The sequence below is a fragment of the Folsomia candida genome, unplaced genomic scaffold (genome assembly GCF_002217175.1).
Source record: "Folsomia candida strain VU population unplaced genomic scaffold, ASM221717v1 Fcan01_Sc055, whole genome shotgun sequence".
Taxonomy (NCBI): domain Eukaryota; kingdom Metazoa; phylum Arthropoda; class Collembola; order Entomobryomorpha; family Isotomidae; genus Folsomia; species Folsomia candida.
The window spans coordinates 394,736-419,412 of NW_019091247.1; the positions used below are offsets into that span (position 1 = coordinate 394,736).

At 39.8% G+C, this 24,677-nt stretch overlaps 5 protein-coding genes and 1 long non-coding RNA gene across 10 annotated transcripts; 2 read left to right on the forward strand and 4 right to left on the reverse strand.

Moving 5' to 3' along the window:
- The first annotated feature begins 2,233 nt into the window (after positions 1-2,233).
- LOC110862362 lies at positions 2,234-5,815 on the forward strand. The gene is made up of 6 exons (XM_022111558.1): positions 2,234-2,431; positions 2,500-2,677; positions 3,012-3,127; positions 3,493-3,560; positions 3,641-3,990; positions 5,595-5,815. Exons 1-6 carry the CDS (start codon positions 2,234-2,236, stop codon positions 5,813-5,815), a joined length of 1,131 nt encoding a protein of 376 aa, XP_021967250.1.
- A 991-nt stretch (positions 5,816-6,806) lies between these two features.
- On the reverse strand, positions 6,807-7,782 carry LOC110862382 (ribonuclease 3). The gene is made up of 2 exons (XM_022111585.2): positions 7,632-7,782; positions 6,807-7,352 (listed from the first exon to the last, which is right to left on the reverse strand). Exons 1-2 carry the CDS (start codon positions 7,639-7,641, stop codon positions 6,910-6,912), a joined length of 453 nt encoding a protein of 150 aa, XP_021967277.1. The 5' UTR covers positions 7,642-7,782; the 3' UTR covers positions 6,807-6,909.
- A 2,346-nt stretch (positions 7,783-10,128) lies between these two features.
- On the forward strand, positions 10,129-14,338 carry LOC118433503 (ABC transporter G family member 23-like). Of its 5 annotated transcripts, none has more exons than XM_035845477.1 (14): positions 10,129-10,308; positions 10,470-10,499; positions 10,856-10,985; positions 11,115-11,470; positions 11,526-11,640; positions 11,817-11,883; positions 11,954-12,287; positions 12,376-12,580; positions 12,642-12,819; positions 12,916-13,031; positions 13,088-13,131; positions 13,223-13,529; positions 13,604-13,727; positions 13,809-14,338. In XM_035845477.1, the coding sequence occupies exons 1-14, from the start codon at positions 10,208-10,210 to the stop codon at positions 14,279-14,281; spliced, it is 2,580 nt and encodes an 859-aa protein (XP_035701370.1). In that variant the 5' UTR covers positions 10,129-10,207; the 3' UTR covers positions 14,282-14,338. The 5 variants fall into 5 exon arrangements, with proteins under 5 accessions (XP_035701370.1, XP_035701372.1, XP_035701368.1 ...); XM_035845479.1 differs by having other exon boundaries at positions 11,115-11,269; positions 11,363-11,470; positions 13,604-14,338; XM_035845475.1 differs by having other exon boundaries at positions 13,604-14,338.
- Positions 14,339-19,711: 5,373 nt separating this feature from the next.
- On the reverse strand, positions 19,712-21,148 carry LOC118433498 (DBH-like monooxygenase protein 1). The gene is made up of 4 exons (XM_035845471.1): positions 20,907-21,148; positions 20,657-20,835; positions 20,186-20,575; positions 19,712-20,114 (listed from the first exon to the last, which is right to left on the reverse strand). The coding sequence occupies exons 1-3, from the start codon at positions 21,047-21,049 to the stop codon at positions 20,394-20,396; spliced, it is 504 nt and encodes a 167-aa protein (XP_035701364.1). The 5' UTR covers positions 21,050-21,148; the 3' UTR covers positions 19,712-20,114; positions 20,186-20,393.
- LOC110862363 (DBH-like monooxygenase protein 2 homolog) lies at positions 21,139-22,960 on the reverse strand. The gene is made up of 6 exons (XM_035845452.1): positions 22,691-22,960; positions 22,240-22,386; positions 21,994-22,121; positions 21,925-21,948; positions 21,436-21,547; positions 21,139-21,378 (listed from the first exon to the last, which is right to left on the reverse strand). The coding sequence occupies exons 1-6, from the start codon at positions 22,958-22,960 to the stop codon at positions 21,139-21,141; spliced, it is 921 nt and encodes a 306-aa protein (XP_035701345.1).
- Positions 22,961-23,927: 967 nt separating this feature from the next.
- Positions 23,928-24,627, reverse strand: LOC118433510. Its single transcript, XR_004833413.1, has 4 exons — positions 24,482-24,627; positions 24,297-24,348; positions 24,165-24,190; positions 23,928-24,069 (listed from the first exon to the last, which is right to left on the reverse strand). It is a non-coding gene; the product is annotated as an uncharacterized LOC118433510 (long non-coding RNA).
- Positions 24,628-24,677: the final 50 nt, after the last annotated feature.

A 24,677-nucleotide genomic window follows, 5' to 3' on the forward strand; every position in this document is an offset into this window, starting at 1 on the left:
TCGTAGCGTTATCAGTCACGATGTTCAAAATCTGTCGGTGTGAATTACATCAATTTTATCATGGTTAATCCTCTTTGATAAACTCAATAGATTTTACCTTCTGCTGTATTCCTAGTTTTTGAAAGCTCTGGAGTATAGCGTCACTAAATTTACACCGGTATGGGGTCCCTCAATTTTGAAAAAATCCAAAAGTATATTTCTCAAGTTCCACGAGTTGTCAATAAAGTGGCCTGTAATTCCAACGAATGCTTCCATATTCGAAGATGTCCAGACGTCGACTGTGACCGAAATTTTTGATGTCAGTTTCTAGAAAGAAAATATAAATTTAAAGTTCTAACAAATCAGATATAGTTATACGGAACACGATTACTAACTTCTAATGCTGATCTCAATCTCATTTGTAAGTCGTAAAATTTAGTTCTTATAGCCTCTGTTAATTTTGTACGACCCGGCACCTTAACGTTAGGGTTGATCAAAGAAATCATTGCTCGGAATTCCGGCGATTCAACCTCTAGGAATGGCTGGTCTGAGCTTACTATCCACTTAACCAGGAAGTCGAGAAATTTTTCATTGCTAATCTGAAAATTTGTGCAAACTTTTTTGGGTTAAATATTCGTGGTAGATATTGCTAAAAATTATAATTAAAATGTATAAACTGGAGCACCAAAAATATAATTATTTACCTGGCTGCTGATGAGGTAACGATCCAAGTTACACTTAGGAATTAGCTCTTGACTGGACTTTTTTTCAGTTTCGCAAAACTCTTTGTGCTTATTTTGAAGATGACCACTTAAATTTTTTGTACTTCCCATTGCTTTCCTCAAGTCATACCTTGTAAAATTAGTATATTATTTAACTACGAATGCAATTCACAAATTTAAAAAGAATAAAAATGTGAAATACTTACTTTGCACTGCAATAACGACACTTCTTTGCTATAAATATTTCCCCATTTTTGTCCTTGGTAGACTTATCCTCAAAATGGGCCCAAACCCAGCTTTTTGATAAGTCAACCTGCACCTCACTACTGTTCCCTTGATTACAAGCGCCTTCATTGTCAACAACTTCAATTTCTTCCTCAGCGACGTCCATTTTGATGGACGTGGTTTAACTACGTGTAGAGAAGATGACAGAAAACAATGGAGGTTCCAAAACTAAATTTCGCGCCAGCATGGACATGAAGGAGAGAAAGCGAAAAAAGAAAGACAATGTGAAATAATGCCCCAGAGAGAAACAACGGATTAAATATAAAATATCCGACATCCGTCGGATATCCGATAGACACCATCGGATAATCCGAGTCGGATAATTTGAAAAAATTATCCTATCCGACGGATATCCGAGTCACGTTTTTCCTTATCCTATCCGACATTATCCGATCCTATCCGATCGGATAGGATAATCTCGGATAAAAACGGCAACCCTAAACATCCCTCCAGGCACAATTTGCAACTTCCCTAAAATCCTCGAAAGTTAAAATGGAACGTGCTTTCGACGAAAGCGTGAAATTTTTATCGTTTGGGAATATCAATGATGAGTTGTTTAACACATTGAGTAAACCAAACAAGCCAGATCCTAAATTAATATCCAGGACTATGAAAACTTACTGTTCTCAACTTAAGGCACTTACCGTCCGAAATTCAATTATTTACACCCGATCTATATCATAAGTTGTATCTTGTACTGAAAATATTAAGTATTTTGATGGGGTACACTTAATAAAAAATAATGCTACCCTCTTAAAACATAAATACGATTTATGTTGAAGCTTAGTACTTAATACGTGAAAAAGTTTAGCAAATGGGGAAAGTAACGTTTTGAAATTGATTTGAATCAACACTCCCATTTGATACAGTTTTCAAATTTTTAAAGTTTTGTGAAATTAGAGTAATTCCAGTGAATGAGTAATTTAACACAAAGCATAAAACCCGGCTTTCTGAGGGAAAAATTCTTCCTGAGTACTAGACTTACATATTTAAACTATATTAAATCCAGAGTTAACTTTGCTGTTATTCAAGAAATTTAACTGTAATATGCAATTTAGAGTGCATTTACTTTTCCAAAGGGTAAGATTATTTTTACAAGTGTGGCCTGTTTAATCTTCAAAATTTGAACTCGAATTATATACGAAAATTGTAAATGTTTATTTTCAAATTATTATATGGCAATGTGTCTAAATAATTTTTCTTACCGGATTCTAAGATTGCCACTCCTCCAGCTCGTTATGTTGTTAATGAACACATTTCTTAGCTTGCACGGTATCGGATATGATCCACAGGGTCTCAACTTGGGGGCAATCATTGACAATGGACAACTAGAGACCCTATGTGACACAAAGCTGGACCATTCAATCTCTTCAGTACGAAGGCAAACAGAAATAGATTACCCCTGTCGATTATTGGACATTATCGAAAAACTGGGAGTTAACTGGGTAACTTTACTAATTTGCATTTTCTGAAAAAAAAACATTTAATTATCAAAATATCCATATTTATGTAGGTGCCCTTAACTACCGAGTTAGATGTCGAGCAAGCTATTAAAGCTGGTGACCTAATGGGTTACTTAAAATTCCCAGAAAATTTTACGGAAAATATGAGAAAACGATTTGTCTGGAGAATTTACGCTGATGAAGAAACTTTAAACGGGTCCACTATTTCCATCAGATTAGACAATTCCGGTTCGTGGAAACCTTTATAAAGGGTGGTTTAAAAAGATCTCGCTACAATGAAAAATTTCTCTGAGGGAAAAGCCCCTAAATCTCCATTAGTTATAAGGATTTGGGATTGAGATTTTTATTAATTATTATCAAAACGGGTGGAATACTGATGATAAAATTCTTAAAACGTTGAATTTCAAAGACGAAATTTCGGGAACTAATGGAAATTTACGAATTTTTCCTTTTGAAAAATTTCAAATTGTTGCGAGACATTTTAACCACCCAGCATATGCATTATGCCGATATGTTACGAAATACCAAACGTGAATGGTAAAAGTCTTAATCTTCGTTACAGAATATATGAACACGTACTTTATTACCAAATCGTTATATGAATCCGTTCAGAAATTCCTACTATCAAGCGCAAACGATTATGACGTGGACGAACGGACGGTCACACTGCCGTTACAGGTATGTTGGTCTATTGCCTATGGGCCGTCCATAAATTACGTAATGAAAAAATCTCGATTTTCTACACACCCGCTTCCCCCTTTAGCAAATGTACGATGTTATTAGAGCCTTAGATACCCCTCCCTCCTCTCGCGATAGGGATCGTCCATAAATTATGCAAAGCGTGAGACGGAAGTGGGGGTTCATAGCTCCAATGATATCGTGCCTATATTATTGGGGAAGGGACGGAGGGCGCCTAGAAAATAGAGATTTTTGCGCAACATAATTTATGGACGCCCCCTACCCACGCATTTAAATATTTACTGATAGGTACATATATCGTAAATTAACTGATTAATTCTAGTAATCTTCGAATTTTTGTACAGTTCAGTCCAATCTATGGAAGCTTATTTCACACCTGGAACTCGTTCATTGTTTCGGCCGAACTTCTTCTGTAAGTTTGTTAACATTTTTATCATAAAGTCGCTAGAATTCAGCTAAGGATAAATTATAAATTATAAATCATCATTACAGATTGTGGACCTTCTTTTCAACAACGTTTGGTTTCTTTCACGTAATTGATCGTTGTGACAACACCTTTGCTCGAACGATGGCCACGGGTGTGGACTTTGGCCAACTTCAGCTGTCCTACTATTTTTCGGACATCCCTTTGTCCTTCTTTCAAGGTGGACTGATCTTACTAATTTTCTGGTGGGATCGAGGCGAACAAGTCCAAGGAAGCTGGATCTTGATCGGGGTTATCTTCTATCTCGCCAGGATGGCCATTCTCTCGCTGTATTTCGTGGTGGGAACGTTCAATATGAATGTGAAGGACATGACGCTTTTAACGATTTCAATAATTATGGTTTACGTATACGCCTCAGGTAGATATGCATATATTCAAACGTATTGTTGCTTATCTATCGACAAGCTTCGTTCGTTGGAAAGTTTGTGATTTAGGGCGGTCCATAAATTACGTAAAGCAAAAATCCCGATTTTCTAAGCCCCCCGTTTAACATGTGTAACATGGGCACGATATATTTGAAGCCTTGGACCCCCCTTCCCCCGCTTGCGTTACCTAATTTATGGACGGCCCATTTTGTATTATTTTTCATTCTTAATACACGGTTAGTCACGCAGGTGTTTATTTTTTGGCCTTAAATTTCACTGGTCTGTAGAAATTTGCTACCGATATGGTTAAGTCTTAATTCCGGTACCCTTAAGGTAAGAGAATTTCTAAGAGTAAAATTTACATCTACATTTTTTCAATTCATGGAAATAATACTCGCTTCCAGAAGTAACGCATCATATCGCAAAAAAGACAATTTTCTGTTTGATTTTAATTTAATTTTTCCATTTTTCTAATCTACTTATTTACCTAATTAAGGGCTTGGTTCAGAATCCCCCGTGGTAACACTAGGTCACTTTTATCCAACTTTGCCCCAGCTTTGCATAGGATGGGTTGCATGAAAATTTTTTTACCCTCAGGTAAACTGAGAAAATTATTCGAGAAAATTATAAAATAAACTTGTTGGCCCTAAACCTCACCCGTCTCGTGTAATTTTGGGTTTACCAGGACATGCTTATTTTTACTAAGATCAACTTTTATGAGAAAACTAGTGAGAGAAATTAGATTCGGTTTTTGGCAGAAGCTGGACAAATAAGTTTGTTAGTGCACCAACTATTTCTGCTAATTTATGAACGTCCAGGGGATTATTGAAGAAACACAATACCGTAAAAACTCAAATAGTAGCCGGGTGCTACTATTTAAAAAATCGGTGGCTGGGACCCGGCTACTATTTGAGCAAGGCTACTATTTGGGCACGGTCACTATTTATAAAATTATGAAAAGATACACGGCTACTATTAGCAAACAGCTATTGTAATTTTATTTCCAGAATCAAACGCAAATTAAATTTTAATAACAGCACCAAATTATCCCTAACATTCGTATTAGATGACAATTCTATAGGTTAGACCTGCTCTTAATTTTAATAATTTCTCCGATGAGCCGAATTTCGTGTCCAATTCGATTTTGTATAACTGAGATTAAATGGCATCGTAATTTAATTAATTAAATGGGCTGGCTAGGAGATGTCTGGTTGTATGTATGTACATTGGAAATTGACGAACGTCTATAATTCGAATAAGGCTACTATTTGAGCAGGGCTACTAATTGAGTTTTTACGGTATACGGTAAAACCGGTGTCGCCAATAAATATAGGCTACATATATACACTTTCCGTCAAACTGATAAATTATCCAAATGATCCCCTCGTCTAGATTCAGGTCTTGGTTGCATTTAAAAATTAAGATATCCCATATATGCACGAATAGTTTTGCTAATTAATCCACTGGATTCAAATTTTTTACACACAACCCATCCTATGCAAACCTGTGACAAAGTTGTATAAAAATGGCATGGTGTTACCACGGAGGATTCTGAACCAAGACCTTAATGTTTTCAATATTTCTAACTGTCCTTTAGATACGATCTGGCCTATCGAATCTGTCGTGTGGTGGTACCGACCATTTTGCCACTGCCTTCCGTTCACCGTGACGATCCGCGTTCTGCGTAGTGTGATTACGAGAGGGTGGGGAATAACGCATCCCACCGTGTTTTTCGGAGGTATCTGCGTCCCAATAATTATCACGGGAATTAGCACCATGGTGTCGTTTGTGGTGGAAAGGAGAAACAAAAAGTTGTGATTTACTAATATGTATGAAAGTGAGATTATGTATAGGCTACAACTTTTACCGGAAAGCGTTTAGGGAGCGTCCATAAATCACGTGATCGATTTTTGGACAGTTTTGACCCCCTCCCCCCCTTGGTGACCGGTGGTGATAATTTCGCTACCCCCCCCCCCACCGGTCACGTGACACGAGATGATGCTCAAATTAAATCATGTCCGGAATAACAATATTTTTTAAATCATTAATCAAATTAGAGCTACATTACACACATGTGTAAATAATTATTTAATACGCCAGTCAGACATAAGAATTTAGGTCGAAGCAAGTTTATAAATATGCAAAATGAAAATCAAATTTATATAACGTGCGTGTGGTATCATACCACACGCACGATATAAACTCTCATGACATTTATTGGCAAAAAACTTTACTCATGTCACGTGACATCTGACCATCTACCCCCCCCCCCCCCGTGATAATTCGTGACAAATTTCAGACCCCCTCCCCCCCTCTAATCGATCACGTGATTTATGGACGCTCCCTTATTAGATGTTATGAATAATAACATGTGGTGATTTTATTCGTTTCTGAAAATAAAACTTATGTACATACATATTCATGTGTATCTACCTCAAATAGTTTGAGGAAAGGCCGGACTATAGTGTTTAATAGGTGTTCCCAAGCAGGAAATTATGGCAAATATCACCCTTTTGCTGGTGTGAAAATATGATCCCAGACTTTGCAATAATCCATATTGTTTATTCAGCTTAGACAGTTTAATTTTGGTTCAGCTTCGTCTCATCCGCAGCAAAAATTAGGACTCGGACGCCGGAAAGCTATACCAGAGGTGTTTACATCAATTTGGACCATGACCTATAGCCCATAGATGGATCAATTTTGATGGTCCGTGGTCCATAATGGACCATTTTAGTCTAATGGACCATAACTTATTGCGATCTATGGTTTACATTAACATGTATGCCTTAGGAATTGAACAGTACTAACATTTGGTCAAACTACCCAATGGAACATTTTTATTTTTAATCGTTACAGATTATTTAGTAGTTCAAATAATTTAAATTCATTGTAGTAATAATTCCTTCTCCTTGTTACTCTTGAAGCCCCCAAAGCTTGTAAATGACTCGCTTAGCAACCGGATATCCTCTTTCTTCACCACCAGCATCCATAAAAACTGCACCAATCAAGGCTTCCAAGAATTTGTCGAATCTCTGAAACCCTCTGACACCCTGACTCATTTTGACAAATTTGTCCAGCTCAAGCCGTTGTGCGATTCCTTTCTGGTAATTTTGACCAACCAGCGAGCCACGACGTGAACTGAGTTGTCCTTCGTCGTAATTGGGATACTTGCGGAACAAGTAGTTCGTAATCACGAAGGCAATCACGGCGTCCCCCAAGTGTTCGAAACGTTGGTAGTCTCGCATGGCACGATCATTGACCCGCAAACTGTCATGAGAGAGGGCTTCCAGGAGCAAGTTTTTGTCTCGAAACGTGTAACCAAGCGCAGATTCCAGACCGGGAAATGCGGATGCACCTGGAACAAATAAATTTGTAGCACTAAAAATACTGAAAAGAATTGCACATATTTTGCCAGCTATGGTTTGATTCTTAAAAGGGGAACCTGCCCACGATAAGCTTGGAATGAAAGAAAATGTTCTTTTTTAAAAAATTCAAACCATGGTCGGATGATAATTTCCTTTAGAAATATGTATTTACAGAAATTTATAAATTTTACAATAAGGAGAAGGGTCTCATTGCTATGAATAGAAGTACAATTATACATTCACAAGAACTAAATGATTTATTTTATTACCTTGTCCCATTTTGTTGTAAAAATGTTTAAAGTTTTATTCGAAATTATGGACGAGTAAATTAATATTTCCCCGAACCAACTGGTCGTCTCAGAATGCCAATAGTGGAACTGATGTATGGAAGTTATTCATATTTGTCGCATCGGAGGTGAAGTATTTACATAGTTATCTATTCGTACGTTTCACAAAATAAATAAATATTTATCTCACCGATATTAAGATAAAGCAAATAAAGACAACAAGTCAACCAACTCAATTTGTGCGTCACACTTATCCGGCCAACGACACACTACATCAGTAGATACAGAAGTCATTGTCCCCTCACGTAAGGAGGAAGCAGAATAACAACTTGAGACGCATTTTGGGGCAAAATGATTAATGCTTAAATAGATATAAGAGATAAAATGACGGATACGTTCCATAGCTTTTCGCATCGATTTCATTGAATCAAATAAAATTAATTGTAAATGCAATTGTGGGTACAAAGACAAATGTACCACAACATTTTTTGAATTCTGTGCAACCACACCCCCTATAAAAATAAAGGAACAAAGTTCGGAAAAATGAGAAAGTCAATGTACATCGTGTAGAATAAGAGTTAGACCTATACTTGCATTTGCAATTTGACTTCCCCTTGAAATACGAACATTTTAATGCATCAAGAGTTTCAAAATTCGAAAATTGGCGGTTTTTTTACGTACACAGAAATCCTTAAAAAACGCATGGTACCACCCATTTACTTCGGACAACCCGATGCCAGATTTTTCTCCTTGGGAAGAGCTACATTTTCAGCTTTTGTTGCCCGAAGGGAATCGATGGTACCACGAGAAATTTGGGGTCAAAGTTTCTGAGGGAGGGGCTTATTTTGCAAGAGCCGTAACATACATACATACATAGTATGGCTGCTTGTGAAATACTACCCATAAAAATAATGATAAAGAATAAAGTTATTAAAGTAGCCTCAAATCGATCTAATTGTTAAAATTAAGCTTTTCTGAATTTATAATGGTGATATTCACTCAAAAATTAACGCTATAGGGCTTACCTACAGACTTATCAATTTTTCAGATAAGCAAACTTAGTTTATCTAAATCGCCCCAAATTTAAAACTTAAGCTTTTCTGAATTTATGATGGTGATATTCGCTCAAAAATTAATGCTTTGAGGCTTATCAATTAAGTTATCAATTTTTCAGATAAGCAAACTTAGTTTATCCATATCGCCCCAAATTTAAAACTTAAGCTTTTCTGAATTTATGATGGTGATATTCACTGAAAAATTAACGCTATAGGGCTTATCTCCAGACTTATCAATTTTTCAGATAAGCAAATTTAGTTTATCCAAATCGCCCCAAATATAAAACTCTTGAATTTATGATGACGATAATAGGAGGTATGGTGTATACTAGACACTGAACGGTAATTTCGGGTTACATATATAATAAAATGAGGCGCCTGGTTGGATGAAAAGTTTGCATGGAAAAAGTGAGACGAAGAGAAATGGATTTCATACGACCCTGACTCGAAATGATGATGGATACCCACCGCGAACCACTTTTCTCACTCTGTCTCACATTCCCATGCGAAATATGGAAAACGGTTTTGTGAAACACTTGACGTGGTATTCATCATAAGTGACACTAAAATGTTTTCTTAATTAGATTTCGAGTGAAATATTGATGTATTTAATAGGATGAGATGCAAAACTGGGATCAAACTGCACGTGTCCATAAATATAAAATCGATGGATTATGATTCGGCTAATTGATGGATGTTGTACATATGTATTTATAAAATGTGTAAATGCGCTGGGCGTTTAGACTTTTCTAAAAAAGTAATAATTGTACACATACATACATCTCTGCGAATATAATCTATACTACAATGAATAAAACATATACATGTGCATACATAAGTATGCTCACAGAGAAATGTGTAATGAGGTCAGAAATCAGAATTTTTTATTACCTTGTTTTAAACAAATTTATACGACAGTGTACACAAGTCCACATATGTACATAGATACACCAATTTGTTTACTTTTGTGTGCATTATTTTTCCTGAATTTTTAAGTTCGTATGATATTTTCAGCACAGGGAAAAGTATGCAATTGTGAATCAATTAATTTTATTACCCAGTCATAATATTGTACATAATGTCCTGCATGTAAATTATGTATGTGCATGAACATACATGTATGCACAAGGTACCTGATATTCGAGAGATAATCCCATCATTCCAAGGACTTATCACACCCATTCCTGGTTTACTTTGTGGCATATATATTTACGAGAATGTATGTATATTTATAAGAAAGTGTTATCAGATGCAACAATACATTGTTGTTTCCTTATCGGAATGGAATTATGCGGAGAATAAATCAAGCACTTCCTTCATGCATATATGTATTCGCTTAAGTACAAGTACCTAAAGACTTGTTTACCTTAAGTTACATAAAAATAAATAAATTCACTACGCACGCATTTTGTATGTATCGAGAATTAAAGAGTGCATTTTCCTTCTCATGTTTCAAGTTTCAATAGGTAAAACGTTTGTGTCTTGTCAAGCAAAATTTTTAAGATGTCAAAGGTTAAAGCATTGAAAATAGTTTCGGCCACGAAAGTATTTGCTGACAAAGTGGTTTTGCGAGGAGTGAACATTACCGTTGAAAAAGGAACAATGTAAGTGACTATACTTACTTTTTTGATATACATAAATGCAACTTATTTACATATGTACATAAGAAATGTAGAAATTGGGAATCACTGTACTTTTACCTGTGAAACTAATAGATATTTATGGACTACATAATTATCTTTTATTTACATATTTACATACGCAGTTATGCCCTTCTAGGTCCGAGCGGATGTGGGTAAGGTTTCCTACATTTTTTTTCTTTTTACAAGATCGCGGATTTATTTTAGGACATAAATTAAGCACAAAAGCATAGCTGAACTGGTGAAATTTTCTGTGTAATTAAACAGAAAGATTAACTTTGCTGATATTTAATCAGTTATTACGTCCATATAAAAATACTTACTTTGTGTGTAAAATTTCTAGTAAATAATTAGCGTTTGTGAGTGTACACATGTATGAATGTATGGTATAGGTAGCCTACAAGCATGCGTCATAATTCTCAAGTATCACAAAATTTGTTCATCTCGTTAAAATAAGAAAAAAATATCGTCGCAAATTTGACAAATGATATTAATTACTTTGTGCAAGCAGGAAAACGACTTTGCTTTCCTGTATCGTGGGACTTGAGAACTTAGATGACGGAAATATAGAAACATTTGAGAAGAACGTGTCCAATTTTAAGGGAAGAATGCTTGCCAGCCTAATTGGCTATATGCCACAGGTAAAGTCTGCTTATTACTATTCAAGCATTTAGTTTAACTATAATTGCTGCGGGGCCCTGTCTATTAATAAATTTATGTAGCCCCGTAAAAATGTAAAAATATGTAAATAAATATAAACATGTTTATAGGAAACATGCCTTTACGAATCGCTCACAATTATGGAAACATTCGCCTACTTCGGTAGTCTTCAATGCATGCCCTTGCATAAGATATTGAGCAAAGTGAAAATCCTCAACACGGTAATGGATCTGCCAAATTTGGACAAAATTGTGAAACAAATCAGGTCCACGAAAAAAATTAACATTGATTTTATGGAATTTATCGCCCTAACCCAAGGTGCTAACCCAATGTCAACTATAATGAATTATATATTTAGTGGTGGAGAGAGACGCCGTGTCTCACTCTGCGTGGCCCTCTTGCATGACCCTGAAATTCTTCTGTTGGATGAGCCAACGACCGGGATAGATCCACTTTTACGAGAAAGGTAGTATCGAGGCGACAAAAACTTTAGATAGGTTATAAAAATTACACAATTTCAGGATTTGGGCCTACTTGAGGCTCCTTGTCGAATCCAAAGGAACCACTGTTTTCCTCACTGTTAGGTATATGTATGCATGCACACATTACGTCCAAGAAACTAAACAATGTGAACAGGTAATTTATTGTGTATTTTGGCAATATGTACATATTTCAGACCTTCGGAGCCAAAAGCTGTTATGGAATAATCGTAAACTTTAAATAGTTTGCTTCATGCTTTCAAATTAAATGATGCTTTTCTTCTATGGTCAGAAATTCAGGGTTAGTCAAACTTAAGCCTAGTCACGTTACAGATTGGTTACCTTCGAGATGGCTCCATGCTGGTTCAGGATTGTCCTAACGCCTTACTACAAAAATATGGTATTTCAATTTTGAAAAAACAATTCCAATTCATTACCAATCACTTGTAATTATCTAAGTCACTGTTTAGGTACAAATCCGAACTTGCATACCAAGACTCTGGATGATGTAGTACTTCATTTGTGCAAACTTCCAACTTGTCTGCTTGCCAGTGAAATAAGCTACAAATCTTCAGTCTCCAAATTTGAAACATCAAAATTGCATCACTCAGGAACAGAACTGAAAATTGGGTCATTTAATACGATAAAAGAAAACAAACAGGTTGAAATCCAGAATGGTATACCCGATGTGTCCGACAGTTTTCTATCCGGGTCGTCAAGTCGTTGGAAATCCATAAAACACTATTTCTCACAAGTAAATGCTCTCACAATTCGGAATTTGATTCTCTACAGAAGATATCCACTGTAAGCTATGTAAATACATACAAATACTAAATTATGAAGAATGTTAATATGTATGTATGTATGTACACCGGTTTATTCCGTTTTGAAGATTAATTCCTATCCAAGCCGTTTCCTTATTTATGAACGTTTGCCTGATTTTGTACATTCTCGGCAATGATCCAGTTGGAATCAGTCTAGGGAAAATAATTAACACCGAGTGTGAGACCAAGCCAATATCTAATACAAGCAATACTAATACAGGAGATTATGCTTGTCAGTTTTATAATATCCTAGAAAGCTTCGGACTAAATTTGGTAAATCCCATATTACCCTCAATATAAATCAATTTATTTATTAACACAAAAAATGCGACAGGTCTCAATGAATAATGAATTTGAAGCGCTGCAAGCGATTGAAAACGGCCGAACTAGCGGTTATCTAATATTACCGGAAAATTTCACAAAACATTTTCTGGAAAGACTTACCTGGAATATCCATGCTGATGAGAAGACGTTAAACATGTCAACAATTTCGGTTCGATTGGATAGTTCAGGTCCGTCGAGACGAAATAGCGAAGATATATTACATAAGATATTCAACGTGGCGACCAAATAATGGGCTAATGAAGCTTGAACTTATTTTTGTACAGACTATTTACACTCCTCCTTCCTAGCAAAGGTATTATATGAGGCCATACAGCAATTATTCTGGCAGATTGGGGGCGAATATAATATCAATAGACAGCTGGTGACACTACCATTCTCGGTATGAAATTTTTGCTTATTATTGGAAACAGTAATACAATGAATTCGGACATGAAGGTCATAAACTGTGGGCTTAAAGTTTCTGAAAAGAGTGAAATCAGGTGAGCTCGCCTCATAAAAATCAATATTATTCGGAAACCAGCTGAGTCGTGTAAACAAACTTTTTCTCCCCTTGTTGTCCAACAATATGAGGAGTCGACAAGAGAAAAGGGTGCAGATTCAAACTCTATTGAGCGAGGGATATGGTGCCTCCCAAATTTCGAGGAAACTAGGAGTTGCTTACAATACGGTCAAACTGTGGGAAGGTCGCCGTACCGTGGTGGACAAAAAAAGGTCAGGCCGACCCACAGAACTCTCCCCCACTTCAAAATCGCAAATAACAAGAAATTTGAAGGAGAAAATTGGTGGATCTGTGAGGAAAACACTAAAGAAGCTGAACGAGTCGGCGAGGTATCAAAAGAAGGGGAAGAAAATAAGTCGTGCTGCGGTTCGAAATTACGTAAAAAACAAAAATGGGGCAAAACGGCTTACAAAAGACCTAAGAAACAGATTTTGACTCAAAAAAATATTCAGGACCGATTAAAATTCGGCGAAACAGTCAAGAGAACGGGATATTTGGGTGACGACAGACGGGCGCAGCAAAAACGCTCTCACATTCTTTTCACTGATGAAGCCTGGCTGGAGGTGTCACCAACTGGTAACAGACAAAATCAAAGATACTATACAGCGGATCCGAAAAAAATCCCGAAAATATTGACCCCAAAACTTGGTCTAAAAGTTATGGTAGCTGGCGGCTTCTGTGCTCAAGGAGTTACAAAGCTGCATATGGTAAGTGGAGGTACCGTAAACGCTGCATACTACAAAGACAAGATCCTCCCACTTTACATTAAATCCATGAAGGACCCAACTTTATTCCCCCAACAACAGAAGGTCACCTTTCAGCAAGATGGAGCACCAGCACACACTGCAAAAGTGACCACCAAAGTTTTGGAGGCGCTCCCTTTGACAGTGTGGGGGAAAGGGGTGTGGCCCGGAAATTCACCAGATTTGAATCCTCTGGAGAATTTATGGTCCATTGTTAAGGATTCTGCGTACAAACCGCCATATCCAGCCACAACCGCTGAGCTATTCAGAAGATTTCAACATGAGTGGGAAAGCATTCCGGTTACCGTTTTGGAAAATTTGGCACAGTCATTCAATTCACGCATTGAACAAATGTTGGAAGCTGGTGGCGGACACTCTAAATATTAGTTAATAATCGTACAAAAAATTATAATATTCTATACACGCAATAAAAAGTTTTGACTACTTATGTTTTGAAGTTAATTTTTTTTCAGAAACTTTAAGCCCACAGTTTATAGCTGATATTTTTCATATTTTAAATAGTTCAATGCTATATATGGAAACACGACGGATACCTTTAACACATTCTTCGTACCGACGCAACTACTACTGTAATTGTGTTTCATACAACGGTTAAATCGTTAATAAGGTCCAAGCTATAGCTTAATTTTTTTGTAGAATGTGGTCCGTCTTTTCAGCAACAATGGGTTTATTACATAGTACAGACCGTTGTGACAACACACTAACACGCACAATTGCCTCAGGGGTTAACCTTCAACAGGTTCAAGTCTCATACTATCTTGCCGACTTCCCATTGACAATGATTCAAATTGGTTGTATCATTTTGTTCCTATGGTGGGATCGTGGCGACCAAATTAAGGGAAGCTGGATATTGATCGGAGTTATTTTCTATCTCGTTAGGATTACAACTTTGTCTCTATGCTTCGTTTTTGTATCATTTAAGGTAACCACTCTAGAAACGATTTTCCTATGTGTGGGCTGCCTTGTTATCTATATGTATTCGTCAGGTAAATATTTTGTTCTTAAAAAAACATTTGGTAAGGTAAATAGGTAAATTTTAATCTATATTATAAGCTGGAAATGTTTGTCTGCAACGGAAGTGAAAGTAGGGAAAGTCAAGTTTCGAATGGAACGAAAATTCAAAAATCTTAATTTTAAAAATGAATGTGAAGTTATTGGGTCGTTATTGTTCGATGGTGGTTATCAGAATGTTGCGGCCTGGTGGTGGTTATAAGTTGCCTAATGATATGCGGTTATCGGGACATTGCTTTGTGATGGCGGTTATCGATGAGTGGCGGCCTGATGGTGGTTATCGGGGTGTGGCGGCCTGATGGTGGTTATTGGGGTGTGGCGGCCTGATGGTGGTTATCGGGGTGTGGCGGCCTGATGGTGGTTATCGGGGTGTGGCGGCCTGATGGTGGTTATCGGGGTGTGGCGGCCTGATGGTGGTTATCGGGGTGTGGCGGCCTGATGGTGGTTATCGGGGTGTGGCGGCCTGATGGTGGTTATCGATGAGTGGCGGCCTGATGGTGGTTATCGGGGTGTGGCGGCCTGATGGTGGTTATTGGGGTGTGGCGGCCTGATGGTGGTTATCGGGGTGTGGCGGCCTGATGGTGGTTATCGGGGTGTGGCGGCCTGATGGTGGTTATCGGGGTGTGGCGGCCTGATGGTGGTTATCGGGGTGTGGCGGCCTGATGGTGGTTATCGGGGTGTGGCGGCCTGATGGTGGTTATCGATGAGTGGCGGCCTGATGGTGGTTATCGGGGTGTGGCGGCCTGATGGTGGTTATTGGGGTGTGGCGGCCTGATGGTGGTTATCGGGGTGTGGCGGCCTGATGGTGGTTATCGGGGTGTGGCGGCCTGATGGTGGTTATCGGGGTGTGGCGGCCTGATGGTGGTTATCGGGGTGTGGCGGCCTGATGGTGGTTATCGGGGTGTGGCGGCCTGATGGTGGTTATCGGGGTGTGGCGGCCTGATGGTGGTTATCGGGGTGTGGCGGCCTGATGGTGGTTATCGATGAGTGGCGGCCTGATGGTGGTTATCGGGGTGTGGCGGCCTGATGGTGGTTATTGGGGTGTGGCGGCCTGATGGTGGTTATCGGGGTGTGGCGGCCTGATGGTGGTTATCGGGGTGTGGCGGCCTGATGGTGGTTATCGGGGTGTGGCGGCCTGATGGTGGTTATCGGGGTGTGGCGGCCTGATGGTGGTTATCGGGGTGTGGCGGCCTGATGGTGGTTATCGATGAGTGGCGGCCTGATGTGGTTATCGGGGTGTGGCGGCCTGATGGTGGTTATTGGGGTGTGGCGGCCTGATGGTGGTTATCGGGGTGTGGCGGCCTGATGGTGGTTATCGGGGTGTGGCGGCCTGATGGTGGTTATCGGGGTGTGGCGGCCTGATGGTGGTTATCGGGGTGTGGCGGCCTGATGGTGGTTATCGGGGTGTGGCGGCCTGATGGTGGTTATCGGGGTGTGGCGGCCTGATGGTGGTTATCGATGAGTGGCGGCCTGATGGTGGTTATCGGGGTGTGGCGGCCTGATGGTGGTTATGGGGTGTGGCGGCTGATGGTGGTTATCGGGGTGTGGCGGCCTGATGGTGGTTATCGGGGTGTGGCGGCCTGATGGTGGTTATTGGGGTGTGGCGGCCTGATGGTGGTTATCGGGGTGTGGCGGCCTGATGGTGGTTATCGGGGTGTGGCGGCCTGATGGTGGTTATCGGGGTGTGGCGGCCTGATGGTGGTTATCGGGGTGTGGCGGCCTGATGGTGGTTATCGGGGTGTGGCGGCCTGATGGTGGTTATCGGGGTGTGGCGGCCTGATGGTGGTTATCGGGGTGTGGCGGCTGAGGTGGTTATCGATGAGTGGCGGCCTGATGGTGGTTATCGGGGTGTGGCGGCCTGATGGTGGTTATTGGGGTGTGGCGGCTGATGGTGGTTATCGGGGTGTGGCGGCCTGATGGTGGTTATCGGGGTGTGGCGGCCTGATGGTGGTTATCGGGGTGTGGCGGCCTGATGGTGGTTATCGAGAGTGGCGGCCTGATGGTGGTTATCGGGTGTGGCGGCCTGATGGTGGTTATTGGGGTGTGGCGGCCTGATGGTGGTTATCGGGGTGTGGCGGCCTGATGGTGGTTATCGGGGTGTGGCGGCCTGATGGTGGTTATCGGGGTGTGGCGGCTGATGGTGGTTATCGGGGTGTGGCGGCCTGATGGTGGTTATCGATGAGTGGCGGCCTGATGGTGGTTATCGGGGTGTGGCGGCCTGATGGTGGTTATTGGGGTGTGGCGGCCTGATGGTGGTTATCGGGGTGTGGCGGCCTGATGGTGGTTATCGGGGTGTGGCGGCCTGATGGTGGTTATCGATGAGTGGCGGCCTGATGGTGGTTATCGGGGTGTGGCGGCCTGATGGTGGTTATGGGGTGTGGCGGCCTGATGGTGGTTATCGGGGTGTGGCGGCCTGATGGTGGTTATCGGGGTGTGGCGGCTGATGGTGGTTATCGTGGTGGCGGCCTGATGGTGGTTATCGGGGTGTGGCGGCCTGATGGTGGTTATTGGGGTGTGGCGGCCTGATGGTGGTTATCGGGGTGTGGCGGCCTGATGGTGGTTATCGGGGTGTGGCGGCCTGATGGTGGTTATCGATGAGTGGCGGCCTGATGGTGGTTATCGGGGTGTGGCGGCCTGATGGTGGTTATTGGGGTGTGGCGGCCTGATGGTGGTTATCGATAGTGGCGGCCTGATGGTGGTTATCGGGGTGTGGCGGCCTGATGGTGGTTATTGGGGTGTGGCGGCCTGATGGTGGTTATCGGGGTGTGGCGGCCTGATGGTGGTTATCGGGGTGTGGCGGCCTGATGGTGGTTATCGATGAGTGGCGGCCTGATGGTGGTTATCGGGGTGTGGCGGCCTGATGGTGGTTATTGGGGTGTGGCGGCCTGATGGTGGTTATCGGGGTGTGGCGGCCTGATGGTGGTTATCGGGGTGTGGCGGCCTGATGGTGGTTATCGATGAGTGGCGGCCTGATGGTGGTTATCGGGGTGTGGCGGCCTGATGGTGGTTATTGGGGGTGTGGCGGCCTGATGGTGGTTATCGGGGTGTGGCGGCCTGATGGTGGTTATCGGGGTGTGGCGGCCTGATGGTGGTTATCGATGAGTGGCGGCCTGATGGTGGTTATCGGGGTGTGGCGGCCTGATGGTGGTTATTGGGGTGTGGCGGCCTGATGGTGGTTATCGGGGTGTGGCGGCCTGATGGTGGTTATCGGGGTGTGGCGGCCTGATGGTGGTTATCGTGGTGGCGGCCTGATGGTGGTTATCGGGGTGTGGCGGCTGATGGTGGTTATTGGGGTGTGGCGGCCTGATGGTGGTTATCGATGAGTGGCGGCCTGATGGTGGTTATCGGGGTGTGGCGGCCTGATGGTGGTTATCGGGGTGTGGCGGCCTGATGGTGGTTATGGGTGTGGCGGCCTGATGGTGGTTATCGGGGTGTGGCGGCCTGATGGTGGTTATCGGGGTGTGGCGGCCTGATGGTGGTTATCGATGAGTGGCGGCCTGATGGTGGTTATCGGGGTGTGGCGGCCTGATGGTGGTTATTGGGGTGTGGCGGCCTGATGGTGGTTATCGGGGTGTGGCGGCCTGATGGTGGTTATCGGGGTGTGGCGGCCTGATGGTGGTTATCGGGGTGTGGCAGCCTGCCCATGGCAGACTAGACTGGCAGAGATAACAGAACCAAGTGGTCAGGCTCAGCCACTCATACTGAAAATAACCATGATTATAATAATTTTTGACTTTCACATTAGTAATTTCGTTTCACTTCCGTCGGCATAAAGCTTAAAAATAGTGTACAAAACATTTAGTTGGGTGGAATTTTAAGAACTAAATTAATTCTTGCCCGGCGGGAGACGGGCTTATACGCTAGTATTATATATAAGTAAACTGACTGTTTTAACTGTAACATACTTACCACGTATGTGCTTATGTACTACGTTCATGGCCTGTGCTATTAACTTAAGGGAACTTATTTATTTGTCAATACTAGTCAGTTTGCACAAATAACGACTTTTCTGACGACCCGCGATGACTTTTAACATATGGCCTGTGGAAAGCTGCTCGACGCTAGTGCAATGGCATTTTCCTTAAAACATACGAAAAAGTGTTGTTGGATTTGAAATCAAGATCCAGGGCGGTACACAACAATAAGGGCTATCATATTGAGAACAAAAATAATTAGAACCCATTTTTCTCTAATTCAAAAAAACAATTTGAAAGTTGTCTTTTTTCGCCCGTTAAGCCCCGGTAAATAACATTTCAACAGGAAATAGAAAAAAAACAGATTGTAAAAGTTATTCCAACTTTGCTAATAGCTAATTTACTTGCATATTAATTTAGTTCGTATTTTTCCAGGTTCGTACTGGCCAATCGAAACTGTTGTTTGGTGGTATAAGTCGATTTGTTTCGCTCTCCCCCTGACCATGCCAGTTCGTGCGCTGCGTAGCATTATTGTAAGAGGTTGGGGTATTACACATCCGACGGTGTTCTTGTACGGAATCTGCTACCAAATATTGATCACAATTGTTTTTACAACCGTATCCTTGTCGGCCGAAAGGAAGAAAAACAAAAAATAAATTATGGCTTTTCTACATAAACTACTATATTCTTATCCGGATTATTTAGTATAAAGATCCCAATAGTTTGTCTATTTGTATTCAAATGAACCACTGCATTTTCTGCAAACTAGCCAAAAATAAATATCTTTAACTCGTTACATGTATATGTATATAAATTATTTAGAGACGATCCGTGCAGTAAAGTAATTTGAATGTAAAATATTTCTGACATATTTATAATACCAATTTTATTCTTATTTTATACCAATTAAACAAACAAATTGTGCGATTATTTAAGAAAAATGAGCGAAATCGAGCATACAATTAATATCTGGAGAAAATTGAAACTAGGAAACATCCCGTTTCCGCTCCCGCCCGGGGTAGTCGTCTGAGTAGAACAAAAATCCTCCGGAACAAATCTCTCGTACTGACTGGGATAAATCGGATACTGATCGTGCTGTTCGTTCTTAACGCATTTCTCACATTCGCCTTCATGTCGCCAAAATCTGTTGATGCTGATACTGGGCGATAAATTGGTCCGTCCAGTTGTTAAAATTGTTTATAGTTTCGGGATAAGGGCCCCTCATGTAGGCCGGTTCGTCTATGTAAATTACATTTCCGGTCAAAGTAGGCTCGCTTTTGGGGAAGAAAAAGAATTTTAAACTTTATCCTATTGAAATTGTTTTCGAAAATCTGATAAAAATTACGTATGAAAATCAGTGACTCCGAAATCAATAGCGTGCAATAATTCCGGATATGTGGACTCGCATAGTTCCATGTCTTGTTTCGGGTAATGCCAAATGTACGTGATACACATTTCTTCTTTGGTCGATAGTCCGCCAATTACGACCTTCCCATCGTTCCATTTCGTGTTATAGGTGCATTCTATATATTAAAAAGTATATATTTAGATATCTAGAAATTTGCGAAAACCAAATTTTTAAGGGTAAACTTGCCAAAAGTTAGTTGATCCCCGGGCATGAGTTTTGTCGGTTTGACGGGTTTATTTGTTTGAAAATCGAAATCGTAATGGTCATCGTAATCGAGCCAAGGGAGCTCCTGGTTTCCGCGGAAGTGACGAAGTTTTAATTTCCGACCTGCCTCAGAAATTTAAATTTCATAAATATTTTACGTTGCTATCATTCGTTAACTTCATCATTAAGTATACAAGATTTTACCGGAAATGTGAGAATGCAGAAGAATATTAAACATTGTGACTCCTTCAGCCTCCTCAATGCCCCATGACGTGCAAGCAGGCCCACAATGACCGACAACGACGTAATCCTCAGCATTGGGGGGAATCGAGATTACGGCGCCCGTCTTATGTCCGACAGCTAGTAACCCGGCGTCATGCTCCCTAAGAATTTTGGAACATTTAGTAAGTTTGCGATTATGCAAATGCCAATTTTGCAATTTCCTAAAATTTACCTTGTTTCGTTTGTGTAGTAAACAGCAACTCCACTCCGAGCGGGAATACCGGTTAATTCTTCGGGGTTATCGAAGTGAATTTCTAGCATGTAATAGGACTCTTGACCGATCGGGTAGCCAACATTTTCTGGAAATGTCATCATCTAAAAGAGAAAAAAACCTTTAGAGAAAACTATTTTACACGAAAAACAAGGATAAAATCACGACGAGTAAACAAAATTTTACGAAGAACTTATCTTACTTTGCCCCCTTTTGCCAAAACGAATAGATCCTGGTCACAATGCACCTCCCTCGGGAGTACAATAGGTGGGTTGGGGTCACGGCAGTGGCCTCCAAGATAACCCGACTCGACGGTATAATTGGACATAAGTTCGTCTAAGGATTTATCCGAGTCGGCTCGAAGGTAGCAATTCGTGAGTATGAAGTGATGCGTGTGCGTGATAGAGGTCAGTCCTTCAATGAGGGCGTCAAACTATGGAAATATGGAAGTAAATTTTAACGGGAAGTAACTTTAAAGTTTCATTTTTACCGCGACAACGTGGTGCTTGCTTAGAAGGGTGGGACCTTTGAAATAACCGCACCAATAAGTTGTCTCCATCGGTGGGACTTCCATGTCAAGAACCATTTCAAATTTTTGCAATCTATGTACATACATAGAAATTGTAGTTGGTTAAAATTTATAATTAGGCGCACTAAATTATCTTGAGACAATTCACGCTCATTGATAAGTTTTAGAATGGATAACTTTTGTAAAATAGTTTTATAAATTTTTACAAAATAAAGAGACGCCACTGATCTGAGTATTTAAGTCAACAAAAGTTTGTAAGCTAATTTTCCTTAGAAATATTTTTAAAATTGTGTAAAAATTAGTAAGTTTACAGAACTTGTGGATTTTACATATTATGTATAATGTTATCAAGGACTGCGTTAATTGCGTTATTAACGAGTGTCCCTAAAAACAGGAAGTTCTCTCGCTAAAAACCATAGGCGATTTTCGATAAGATCTTAAACCCTTTACCTTAAAATGAAGTGTTTGGGATGTCTGTGACGTTAAAAAATACAAAATAATTAAAAAATAAGCCCGTACCCATTCAAGTCCAGTTCGGGTGTTGGAGCACCGATAAGCTTGACAGATTTCGTTCCTCTCCGATTAGGCGTGTGATACTTTATCTCATCGGTATCTCCATACGCCCAAATTAGTCTGGTCGTATCGTCCTAGTCCAATATGCAAAATTATTTGCTAAAGTACACATTTTTTAAATACTTATCTAGAAGTATCTTTTTTAAATGAAATAAGTATGGAAATTTGTTGGAAATTTTATTTTTAGCGCACCCCAATTGGATAATCCTCCTCGTCACAGGAGTTAATTAGTCGGGAAAATTTAATCACGGTTTTACCATCTTGTTCCACCCCCTGGATTAATTTCCAGTCCGAGTGAGTATCAATCTTTGGTTGGGTGAACCCTTCAGCGAAATAATCCTGTAAAATAAAATATCACAGAAATCTTTATGCATTTGTTTCCAGATTTTAGAAATATTGAGGGTATTCATTCTTCTAACGTAAAATACGTTACAAAGAATAAAGAATGGACAAAGTTTCGTAAAAGTCGCAATTTTTTCTGACAAAATCTTACACAAGATCTCGTAATTTTACCTAGCTTCACTTTTTTGAAAACTATGTATTTTACGATACCAATAATACCAAGACCGTTACGAGTACCATAATTATAATTACAAATTAAAATTATTCCCGTAATTGCAGTAAATTAAATATTTTTGCATACATTTGAATACGTCGACAGATCCGGTTTGACACCGGCGATGAAGATGTCCGCACCGGTCATACTTCCCGACAGAGAAATTCCAAGCCCCACCCATTCCGTCGTTTCCACCTCCATCTCAAAAGTTATCACATTGGTTTCCGAATCAAATTCCCAGCCCAGAAAAACTTTGCCCTCGCTGTCCAATTGTTCCCGATTTTGAAGTATCCGTGTCTCCTTGTATCCGGACACGTGTGTCGTGAGGAGGAAGAAAACTAATAATTTGAGATGCATTTTTACGCCAATAAAATGATTAAAGTTGGGATGCTGAAGCGATACTGAAGGGTTTGATTGCATTTCGGGCTGATTAAATAACTATTTAAGTGCAAGTTATTAATGGAGTTCTTATCTGATCTGCATCATGCATTCTATATTTTCATATTTCATTTCATATTTCTGAGTTGATCTCACTTAACCAGCTGCAATATGTGGATTAAGAGACGCTTAGGGGATGTCATGTACGCGTCTCATTGTTTGAGGATAATTACATATTTACTTATCTATTTGTAGTGCAGAATGACATAATTGCTGCTGTTGCACAATTCGTCTGATCAATTAAATAGTTATAAATATAATTGATTTAGTAAGCACGTGAACATGAAGTAGGCAAAAGTTACATTACATATATATTTAATACCATTGTGAGACATGTACATGCATATGTATGTAGGTCCATATTTATGGAAAACAGGACGTTATGCTAAAGATGAATCAAAAGGCAGAATTTATAGATAAGTGAACGACAAGCTAGCTTGATTTATGAAACTTCCGGCTCTCAAGAATCTAAGCCAAGTTAATTGTTTTAAAATGATTTATAATTTCACAATTATTTCTCATATGTAAAAATCTCCGCCATGATTTAAAATATCCATACGTCGGAGATGAATGAAAAATGACTTTTCAAATTATTGACCTACACTCTTAGAAAAATCAATACCAGATCAATACCACGCGGTATTCATATGTGACTCTACCGTTTTGGTATTGATTTAATACCAAGCGGTATTATTTTGGATTTATACCGTGATGGTATAAAAACGTCACTCACGGTATTGATTTTTTTTCGTGGTGGTAGTGTTTATTAATACCGAAGGATAGAAATCTCAGACGCAGCGGTATTAAACGATTAAATGCGGTATTAATGAGTGATACCATGCAGTAAGAAAAATAACGCTTTGGTACTGCTTGGTATTGATTTGAAGGTTATTTATTTGATAAAATTACAAATCATAAATAACATAAATAATTGTAAAAATGGAAATCAACTGGATACAAAATAGTGGAATAACTTATTTATAAAATTAGCTTACACAGATGAATGTGAAGAGTTGAGATGGATGGATCTAAAAGCACAAGTAATTTAAAAATAAATTGTGTAAACCATTCACACTTTAAGGCAGTTATTTTTTATATATTTTTTATTTTAAAATTATCTTACCTCCTAACTCGGTAGGAAATGTCTCACTAAAATAAGTGAAAATAAAATTGTCCATTAGCTGAAATTCTACACACGTCTAATTTAATTTAAATTGTCGTTCTGATTTGTAAATAGGTATGTATATTTACCAACCTAACCTTATACCGAATCCTATATTAATGACCGGAACTAGGAATTGGATTATCTGGCCAAATATAAAAAATTCCGTTAATTAAATATAAAGCAGAAAACTTAACGAAATTGGTTTAAAATTCTTCTCTATTAATTTAATACGTGGCAAAAGATAAAACGAATAAAAACAATGCATTTGAGCTTACCCTTTAATAAGAACGTGTCAAAGTTTCCATCGGAAGTAGTCAATTTCTTCCCCCCAAATAATTCCCCAGCCGAACTAAATTATAATAACTTATTTTGAAAAAGAGAACGATTTGCAACTGCAAGTGAGTAGTTTGCAAATCCCGCACGCAAGTCTATACCGGGCAGATTTGAGACCGGGTAAACGCGGTATAAAAT

What these genes read in the sequence shown, in the direction of transcription:
- LOC110862362 (XM_022111558.1), top strand. Translation starts at nt 2,234, where the DNA reads ATGAACACATTTCTTAGCTTGCACGGTATCGGATATGATCCACAGGGT. An exon ending in GTTTCGGCCGAACTTCTTCT is followed by an intron (nt 3,561 to 3,640) that starts GTAAGTTTGTTA and finishes TCATCATTACAG; the next exon opens with ATTGTGGACCTTCTTTTCAA. An exon ending in GGTTTACGTATACGCCTCAG is followed by an intron (nt 3,991 to 5,594) that starts GTAGATATGCAT and finishes ACTGTCCTTTAG; the next exon opens with ATACGATCTGGCCTATCGAA.
- LOC118433503 (XM_035845475.1), top strand. Translation starts at nt 10,208, where the DNA reads ATGTCAAAGGTTAAAGCATTGAAAATAGTTTCGGCCACGAAAGTATTT. An exon ending in TGGTGACACTACCATTCTCG is followed by an intron (nt 13,032 to 13,087) that starts GTATGAAATTTT and finishes TCGGACATGAAG; the next exon opens with GTCATAAACTGTGGGCTTAA. An exon ending in TCTGAAAAGAGTGAAATCAG is followed by an intron (nt 13,132 to 13,222) that starts GTGAGCTCGCCT and finishes CAACAATATGAG; the next exon opens with GAGTCGACAAGAGAAAAGGG.
- LOC118433498 (XM_035845471.1), bottom strand. Translation starts at nt 21,049, where the DNA reads ATGATGACATTTCCAGAAAATGTTGGCTACCCGATCGGTCAAGAGTCC. An exon ending in TACTACACAAACGAAACAAG is followed by an intron (nt 20,836 to 20,906) that starts GTAAATTTTAGG and finishes CAAAATTCTTAG; the next exon opens with GGAGCATGACGCCGGGTTAC. An exon ending in TCTGCATTCTCACATTTCCG is followed by an intron (nt 20,576 to 20,656) that starts GTAAAATCTTGT and finishes TTTCTGAGGCAG; the next exon opens with GTCGGAAATTAAAACTTCGT.
- LOC110862363 (XM_035845452.1), bottom strand. Translation starts at nt 22,960, where the DNA reads ATGCATCTCAAATTATTAGTTTTCTTCCTCCTCACGACACACGTGTCC. An exon ending in ATCTGTCGACGTATTCAAAT is followed by an intron (nt 22,387 to 22,690) that starts GTATGCAAAAAT and finishes TTTATTTTACAG; the next exon opens with GATTATTTCGCTGAAGGGTT. An exon ending in GCAAGCACCACGTTGTCGCG is followed by an intron (nt 21,379 to 21,435) that starts GTAAAAATGAAA and finishes ATATTTCCATAG; the next exon opens with TTTGACGCCCTCATTGAAGG.